Source organism: Triticum urartu, chromosome 2A, assembly GCF_056163025.1.
Source record: "Triticum urartu cultivar PI428250 chromosome 2A, HENAU_Tu73, whole genome shotgun sequence".
Taxonomy (NCBI): domain Eukaryota; kingdom Viridiplantae; phylum Streptophyta; class Magnoliopsida; order Poales; family Poaceae; genus Triticum; species Triticum urartu.
In genome coordinates, this window is record NC_141874.1 from 469,382,731 (window position 1) to 469,392,767 (window position 10,037).

A 10,037-nucleotide genomic window follows, 5' to 3' on the forward strand; every position below is an offset into this window, starting at 1 on the left:
GAGACTATCTTCTTTGATTTGCACAAAGTTAAATATTTCCTGTAATGCGGCTTGTTTCTTATGAGCAGGAAAATATTTCTCAGAGAAGTAATATATCATATCCTAGGGACTACGCACACAACCAGGAGCCAGAGAATTAAATCATAACTTAGCATCACCCTTTAATGTGAAAGGAAACAACTTAAGAATATAGTAATAGCAGAGTTTTTTCCTCATGAGCAAATAGGGTGGCTATATCATTCAATTTAGTAAGATGTGCCACAGCGGTTTCAGATTCATAACCATGGAAAGGATCAGATTTAGGATCGACGGAGAATTCATAATCCTTATCAGTAACAAAGATAGGTGAAGTCGCAAACTTAGGATCATATTGCATTCTAGCATTCAAAGATTTTTCTTTCCACTTGCATAGTAATTTCTTAAGATCATCTCTATCCTTACAAGCAGGAAAGTCCCTAGCTACCTCCCCATCCATAACATAACGCTCAGGTATAACAGGTAATTCATATCTAGGAGCGCTAGGTCTAATGGGTGTTTCAAATTTTTTAATTTTAATAATTTCACCAGTTTTAGAAATATCATCAGTTTCAGCATTCTCGATATCTTTAGCTCTGGCAAGTTGTTCATCAAGAAATTCACCCAGTGGCACAATATTATCAAGCAAAGTAGTAATGTCATCATAAGCATCATGCATAGCAGAAGTACCATCATCAATTACTTGCGACATATCAGAATCAATAGCACGTGTAGGTGTCGCAAGCTTACTCAAAACATAAGGTGAATCAAGTGCAGAGCTAGATGGTAGTTTCTTACCTCCCCTCGTCCTAGAGGGAAAAACCAAGTGACTGAGCAAATATAGCTATGCTACCCGGCAATGGCGCCAGAAAAAGGTCTTGATAACCCACAAGTATAGGGGGTCACAATAGTTTTTGAGGGTAGAGTATTCAACTCAAATTTATTGATTCGACACAAGGGGAGCAAAAGAATATTCACGAGTATTAGCAGTTGAGTTGTCAATTCAACCACACCTGAAAGACTTGATATCTGCAACAAAGTATTTAGTAGCAAAACAGTGGCAGTTTTGTAGTGATTGTACTAGCAGTAGCAACGAAAGTAACTTATCAAAGATCAATGTAACAGCAGTAGCAACGAAAGTAACTTATCAAAGATCAATATGTGAAAAGCTCGTAGGCATTGGATCGGCAATGATAATAGTGTTGGGTAATATTCATCAGGTAGCAGTTATACCCTAGGGTGACATGGAACTAACTCCAATTCATTGACATAATGTAGGCATGTATTCCATATATAGTCATATGTGCTTATGGAAAAGAACTTGCATGACATATTTTGGCATGCCCTCCCGTCGCAGCGGGGTCCTAATGGAAACTAAGGGATATTAAGGCCTCCTTTTAATAGAGAACCGGACCAAAGCATTAGCACTTAGTGAATATATGAACTCCTCAAACTACGGTAATCACCGGGAAGAATCCCAATTATTGTCACCTTGGGGTATGCGGATCATAACTAGTAATAGGTGTCTAAAAATTGCAAGGTAGGATCAAGAATACACATATATTCGTGAAAACATAATAGGTTCAGATCTGAAATCATGGCACTCGGGCCCTAGTGACAAGCATTAAGCATAGCAAAGTCATAGCAACATCAATCTCAGAACATAGTGGATACTAGGGATCAAACCCTAACAAAACTAACTCAATTACATAATAAATCCCATCCAACCCATCACCGTCCAGCAAGCCTACGATGGAATTACTCACTCCCGGTGGTGAGCATCATGAAATTGGTGATGGAGGAAGGTTGATGACGATGATGGTGATGAATCCCCCTCTCCGGAGCCCCGAACGGACTCTAGATCAGCCCTCCCGATGAAGAACGGGAGGAGGGGGCGGCTCCGTATTGTAAAACGCGATTAATCCTTCTCTCTGATTTTTTTTCTTCTCGAATAGGAACTTATAGAGTTGGAGTTAGGGTCGGAGGAGGTCCAGGGGGCCCACAAGCCTACAGGGTGCGCCCCCAGGGCTTGTGGCCTCTGGGTGGCCCCCTGGTTATTTCTTGCGCCAGTATTTTTATATATTCCACAAAAATTATTCGTAAATTTCATGTCAATTCGAGAACTTTGATTTCTGCACAAAAATAATACCATGGCAATTCTGCTGAAAAAAGCGTCAGTCCGGGTTAGTTCCATTCAAATTATGAAACTTAGAGTCCAAAATAAGGGCAAAAGATTTTGGAAAAGTAGATACGATTGAGACGTATCATTTGGCCCACAGGGGGAAACGACACCAGAGTGCCGCCATCATCTGATCTACTGATCTAGAGTTTCCCCCGGAAGTAGCGGATAGAGGTCTGGAACTTCTCCATAGCGATGCCTTCAAGAAGGTAACGACATGAAAGAGTGCCGCCATCGCCGGTCTTGGCAACAAGCCAAGAACAAGATTTTCACCCAGATCTGCTCAACAAACCTCCATCAAGCATCGTGTGCACGGGTCGCTACCAACTTGAGCCGCTGCACAACGAGCAGGCCGCATTGGCCAGATCAGATATGTTCGAAGGCCAGACCACTCATTGCGTCGACCCGTCCACCAAGCCCTCCATGCCGCCGCCGACGATCCAAGGTCAAATGGCCCATCACCGCAGAACCGTTCGCCGCCGCCGAACGCAGCCAACGCCGCTGCGCGTGGAAAGGCCAGCTGTCGCGCCTGTAGTCAGCGTCGCCCGAGGAAGAGCCGGCCGACGCGCCGCCACTGATCAAGGCAGGGACGCCCGCCGCACCGCTAAGGCCAGATCGGTCGCGCCTCTTCACGTCGCATGGCTCCACACCATCCCCATGGCGTAGAGAGAGAGGGAGGCCCCCGCAACCACTGTTGGCCCATGGGTTGTAGGCCGGAGGGAAAGAAGATTCATCCCCGCCCGAGCGGGGGCAAAGCGAGGGGATCATGGGCCACCATTTGAGATTTCAGAAATTGTTATGGACCTAGCCCATTTATTTCTAACAGAAACCAACGGATCTCTTGTATGTGCGAGCTATAGCCTTGGCGTTCATATCCATCGCCGCAGATGAACGACCCCCACCGTGGGCATGGGAGAATCATATTTGACGCTGCAGGCACCAGTTAATGTGTATTCTGTAAACGGACGCCTGCAGCGCCCCGCACTAGGCCGACCCATTCCGCCTCTTTATTTCTGTTTTACGCAAAAAAATGTGCGCCTACAGAGATCGAACGAAGGACCTCAAGGATGGAGCTACGCGCCAATAACGACCACGCCAACATGCCCGATATGATATGTAACATCTTCTTCCATCTTTTCTTATTTCTTCTTTCTTTGCCATTTTTCCTTCTTTTTTCTTTTTTTTTCTTTTTTCTTCTTCGTGGTTTGATGATTTCTTTCAAATTTGTGAACTTTAAATCGATGAATTTTTTTCTCAAAATTGATGGTTTTTTATTCAATGAACTTCTTTTCTAATTCGATGATTTTTTTTCAAATTTGTGGATTTATCCATTAACTTTTTCCTATTTCGACGATTTTTTTTCAAATTCAACAATTTTTTTAAATTCGATGACCTTTTATTAAAAAATGGATGAACTTTTAAAAAAATGGATGAACTTTTTTTAAAGTTGTTGAACTTTTTTTTCCAAATTTGATCTACTTTTTAAAAAGTCGATGAACTGTTTTTCAACTTGGTAAGTTTTAAAAAAAATTGATGAACTGTTTTTCATTAAAAAAACAACTTTTTCTAAATTGTTTCCAGATAAGTCTGGAAATCTAATAAATAGTGCGGATACAGTGGTTCTTAAACATTCGCGTTCCAATCAATCACTAGCGTTTAGCAGGTGTGGCGGTTGCAAAATCTTTCTTTTGTTGTAGTGGCATGACGCGAGTTCGAAGCGTGGTACACCCACCTTTTATTATGCGTGCTTTTCTCATGACAAATGTTTACTGTGCTGCGCGTCATGGGCCAGCCCATGAGATGGGCGCGTGGGCGCCAGCGCCGAACAGGTGCTCCCTCCCTCAAAAAACAAAAGGAGCTCCCGTGGGCATTTTTTTTTTTTTGAATTGAGGGGCACGTCCCGATTTCATTTCATTGAATGAAAAGAAACCGAATAAACAGAGTCATTAAAAAAAGTTTGTTTCTCAGCCCCAGATACCGGGGGGGGGGGGGGGGGGGGGGGGCTAAAGAAGCGCTATGGGGAAAATGGTTACCACACAGGGCTCCATCCCCGACCCTCATCTTTTCTAAACAGTGACAGAGCTTAGAACAACCATATTATCCAGACATAGACTACACGATAATCCAGTGAAGAAACTCAAAACATAGAAAAGCTCTCAACCCACTCCCAGACGTCTTGTCATTGGCGCCCATCCTCTGCTCTTGTTGAAGAAGCCATTTGCAACATCAACCAACAACGCCGCCACGTCGCGCAGCTTCTGTTGCCCTTCTTTTCTCTGTAAGCCAGCCCAGTACGACATCTAGTAAGCTATTTGAAAAAACAGCACACTCGGATCATGCGGGTAAAATGTGATGAAAAGTGGCAGCGTTTCTGGATTTAGCTAAAAGAAACTGAAAAGGTAAAGATAAAAGTTGCAGTTTCTATGATCATTCTGAAACTGTAGAGCATCTTTTTTGCACTTGTGTGGTAGCCAAGTTTGTGTGGAGGGTTGTTAGGAATGTCACTGGTATTTATGATATTCCTTGCAAAATTGAAGAGTTCAGCAGCTGGATAGAGATGTTTCCTAAGAAGATGAGACAAACAGTAGCAGTGGGTGTAGCGCGGTATTCTGGTTTTTATGGAAAGCCAGCTCTCGTGGGCATGTCCCAAGCCAACCCCTCTTGTTCAATCTGCAGTACTTCCTGTCACGGCGAAGCAAGAGGCCCCAGTGCATAGCACGAGCGTGCGAGAGCCTTCCCGTAACCCCACTGTTGCTATGATTCAGACCCATCGTCGGTTGCTGGAGTTGTGTTCTGCGAGAGCATTTTTCTTCAACTTGAAATCCCAGCAATTTTGGTGCACAGGAACTTCAGATGATTTTTGCTCAAGCTGAAGTGGGTGGCCAAGTTGTGACTCACCCAACCCAACAAATACTGAAAGAAAAGGTGCAAGACCCAAGTACGGAAAGAAGCATGAAGGATGAACAAGGAACAAGGAGTAAAACATCATTTCACGGAGTCTCAAGTGAGAACAAACAATCAGGTTGCGTGACACACCCAACAACCTTGACCCTTTTTAACCCAACTTGGCACGGCGACGAACAGCAGGCCCTTCCCCTCCACAACAGCAACAGCACCAGCAATGTGTGTGTATCTTGTACATCATATAGAAACATCCTTTGTTGGGTAAAACAAGACAAAGCGACGCTATTGCCCTAGCGACAGAGGGACCGGACCGACTCTTGTGTAGTATCTAGCTTACAGTTACAATATCACCTCACAACAATACACGACACGTCTTGGGTGCTGGATGTTCCTCTTCTGTCCAGTCGTCTCTCTTGGTGGGCACACAAATTATTGTCGACGGAGTACACTTGACATTCATAGTATGGTACAAGAGCAGCGAGTGGTCTTAGGCAACTTGTTCGTCTTCTTGTCTGACACAAACAAGTTAACATAATTCAGCAAAATGAACGAGACAATAAATTTAACATAATTCAACATAAATTTAACCAACGTGGGCGACTGCGGCGGGAGCAAAAATTAAAATGGGATATTTTTTGCTCCCGCCGCGGTCGCCCACGTTGGTTAAATTTATGGTCAAACTTAAATCTCGAAAAGCGCGGGCGCACTACATTATGGAATGGAGGGAGTATAACATTGCATCCAACAGCGTCCTATCTGTTTGAAGAAGCAGAATATTACATGCTGTAACGAGACATACATTTCAATGTAATTTCCGCTAATTTCTGCTGTACTGGTCAAGTGGTTATTAGAGGGGATTAGACAGAAACCAAATCTGTGATCTGGCATTGTCGGGAAAGACAAGAATTTCATCTACGAATTACGGGACAGACAACAGGCTCACCAAACTGATTTCTCATGGACAGAAGCGCAGAGCTCTGACTTTCATGTCAACATTTTCATATTTCATCCACAATCATTTTTTTCTTCAGAGAATCTAATGAACATTATTTTTCCGCGTGCAGATTCCACACATATGATGGCACATTAGTGATAGAATGAATGGTAGAAAGGAAACAAATGACTGACATGCACCCATTGCAATTTTAAGACACAACTTGGATGGTGAAACAATGTTAATCAGTCTAAGTCAGACACACGGGAAGATTCAGCAAGTCATAAGCAATGCTTTACACAAATATTACAAAGTTGCAGCTTACCTGGTTTTGACTTTGCGGATGATGGCTGGACAACGACATGCATTGTTATAACAGTGCTGGGAAGATCACCAAAAGGTGCTCTGCACTGTGCGATATTCTTGTCATTTTCTAGAATTTTGCCTCCACTTATCAGTTTCACATCATTAGCACTCTTTGGGACAATTGTTTTATCTACAAGCAGAATCATTACAGAATTAGAAATATTACACAAGCAGCGGAGGAGATATAACTATTCTTGGGGAAAAAAACTCAGAAATGCAGTACGAAAGTACATATGCAGCAAACTACCTAAAACCTTGGCAAAAAATGCTACCCATACATCTTAAAATGCAGGATTTTAGGAATTTTATTACATCAAGTTGAACAAAAATATTAACAGCAGCTAAATACAATTAGAACAGTTATCTTTACTGAAGCAATCACGACATAATAAGAAGACAAATCACGGCATGTGCCTTGTGTGCAGGTAGGGTAGAAAGATGTATTGGTAATAGGGAAGCCAAGGCAGGATAAATTTTAAGGCAATGCTATGCAGAAGCGGTAAAGCTGTTGCCTTGTGACCATGAGGTCACGGGTTCGAGTCCTGGAAAGAGCCTCTTGCAGAAATGTAGGGAAAGGCTGCGTACAAAAGACCCAAAGTGGTCGGACCCTTCCCCGAACCCTGCACAAGCAGGAGCTTCGTGCACCGGGCTGCCCAATGCTATGCAGAAGTTAAGTTCGGATCAACAAGAATGTTCCATAATATCAGATCCTAAGCAAAGTTCCTGTCCCATTTGACAATATTGCCTTTTGAGAGAATTGCAAGTTAGATGTCTTAAAATCATAACGATCATTAGATTCATTGATCCACAATAACAGGGAGTACAAGCACACAAGACAGCAGAACTAAGCGATAAACAAATGGAAATATAAAAACAATATGGCAAAACGTAAGGCATATGCCATTTAACACAGCACAAATGTATGAACCCATTTTTCACTCCCTACCAACAAAATAGATATGACATTCTTTTTAATATCCCCGTGGATGGAATTAGAATGTGATTAACACATGCTGGCTGCTGACAATGAAATACACAAGCTCAGATGAACGTTATGAGCTTCTCCAGTGTTTGTGGCTCCTAGAGCATCTTCCTGTTGGGCTCTCTGTGGTCTACTTCACAGCCTTCCTCTTTGGCTTACTATAGAGGCATAGAGTAATATTTTGAGCATCACACACTCACTATTGAACAATTTAAAAGATATCCTAAAGTGGAGTGCTGCGGTGCCCATTCAAGGAATTCCTGGAAATAGTTGCGCGTTTGTTGGAAATCAGAGACATCCTACACATCATGGGTTGTCAACGTCCCACTTATCAAAACGGGCTATGGTAAAGCACATTAACATGTCTGCCTACCACTGGCGGAGCTTCTTGGAGGCCAAAGGGGGTTGTGACCCCCCCTTCCAAAAGTGCAAAAAAAATTGACTATTAAACATTTTTGTGCATTTCATCAGTGAAGTATATTGACTATAGAGCACCAAATCAATTTACCGGGCAGATATTCTACGTACAAAGCTAGCTACCCAAAGCAGCTTGATTGATATTTGTACTTGCAGCTCCTCGTACATAAAGCTTTATTCTAGATCGCCTTTTTTTAAATGATCGCTTCTCTCTGGAAGAAACTCTCCTCAACTTGCAACAGTGAAAATAAAAAACAGATCGGAAGTCTTACTTTGTCTCTCATTTTTCCCGGTACAACATCATCTATATCGCGTTTTGATTTCACCTCATCTCTACATGCATGGCGATTTGATTTTCTAATCATCCTCCCAATTCTCAGTTTTATTTCTCCCTTTCACAGCTTGGACTGTCAACCGCCGCCCGGCCGCCACACCAGCTGCTGCATCTGCGCATGGAACATCTTGTGCTGCTGCGCGCCACCGCCAAAATGGCCAGCCGACAACCGCAAATGAGCCAAACTGCCAAAGGATGCAAGGAGCAAGATATATTCGATTGATATGTAATTTTGTGTGAGTTGGTCTTGATTTCAAGCACATTTTGCTTTTGGTTAAAATTTTGGCCCCCTGTTAATTGCGTGTCACGCTCCACCACTGCTGCCTACATTATAGCCCCAAGCATGGCTCCTCCGCTGTTCGCTTAGATACCAAAGACCATCCTGGATTATTACCGTAAAAGAAGACGTCTCCTATACACATCTGATACCTCTCTAATTTAAGCTGTACTTTAGAATATTAACGAGACCTAGCACTTGCTAGTTATAGAAGCACACATATTTTCCCAAAATCAGACAAGCAACAAATCTTGCAGGCACCAAACAAGCAAATATAAAGAAGCATGAAGCTTGCTCATCACCCCTTATTCCCGTCTACTGTCGTCACGCAGAGGGAACAAACAAGCATGGGTTCCTTTACAAATTTAGTGGTGCAGATGGCACAAGCACAAACTAGAGCTTGCACAGACACCACACCACAAGAATCGCATAACATCGTGCGAGAATCAAGAGCTCAAGAGATGGAATCTTTAGGACCTTTGGGCCAATCGGCAACGACGCGGTCCTTGAGTGTGGCGACGGTGGTAGCAGCGGCGTTGCAGCGGATGGGGCCGATGTCAGAGCCGTCGAAGAGCCGGAACTTCACCTCTACCTCCTCCTCCTCCGCTCCCGCCCCTGCATCCGCTCTCTCTTCCTCTCTCGTTCCCTCCACCTTGGTCTCCTCCCCCTGGGCCATTTCTTGGCCTCCCACCAAGACCTCGAATACTCCCGGGACCCCGCGGGGAATCTGAGCTGGGCTCGGCTGCTCCAATCAAGAACTTGCGAGCTCGGTGGGGGTAGAGACGGGAGGGATTCGGAGCTTGGTTTAGGGTTTGGTGGGAGGCAACGAGGGTAGGAGAGGAGGAGCAGGAGAGAAGAGGAGACGCTTTGCAACTGCGAAGGAAAGGTAGGAGAAAATTCTCTTCTCCTTTTCTCCCGTGAGATTGCTGATTATTTCGGACTTGGTCTTTTTCTCCTGTCCTTTTTAATTTTTTACAATTTCCTGTATTTTTTATGATGTTTCTTTTTCAGTTTTGCTAAAGAGTGACATAGGTATTGCACATCTAAGTTAAAAAAATGTTTTACATTTTAGGACGGAGGGAATATGTCATTAATTTTACATAATTCTTTTCTCATATCTAGAACCATGCTTGTTGTTACTTCGAGAAACAATATAGCACCACCACACACCCACATATTGTCCACTTCGCTGAGTGCGTAGGGTGTGCGTATACTTCTATATCGTTGATTTGACCTAAATATGTCGCTTAATCAAATTGTTGGTTTAGAGGTATGCATACACATGACAGAAGAAAACATTGACAGAACCTAAACCGTCAGATCTTAATGTAGGGGGGCATAATCTAAATGTCTTGAAATGAGGGTAACAGAGATACGGTAAATTTACTCAAGTTTGAGCTTTTCGAGGAAATAATAACCTACGTCGTGTTTGTGTTTACTACATTGGAGTAAGTATAAAGTCCTAAGTATCTACCAAGTGATTTCTTATGTTTCCTACAAGCCAGGGCCCTCGGTGTATACAGGTACGGGGGTTCTAGGATATTAGGTCCTAGTTGGCTACGTACAAGGAGGCAGAGTCCTCGCAGATCATGTATAGAAAGTCTTATGAAACCTTCTCATTATATGTCA

General features: G+C 43.2%; 1 protein-coding gene across 1 annotated transcript; it reads right to left on the reverse strand.

Moving 5' to 3' along the window:
* Positions 1-5,154: 5,154 nt before the first annotated feature.
* ATGP4 (Ubiquitin family protein) lies at positions 5,155-9,306 on the reverse strand. Its single transcript, XM_048701365.2, has 3 exons — positions 8,886-9,306; positions 6,358-6,528; positions 5,155-5,610 (listed from the first exon to the last, which is right to left on the reverse strand). Exons 1-3 carry the CDS (start codon positions 9,082-9,084, stop codon positions 5,555-5,557), a joined length of 426 nt encoding a protein of 141 aa, XP_048557322.1. The 5' UTR covers positions 9,085-9,306; the 3' UTR covers positions 5,155-5,554.
* Between the last annotated feature and the right edge of the window lie 731 nt (positions 9,307-10,037).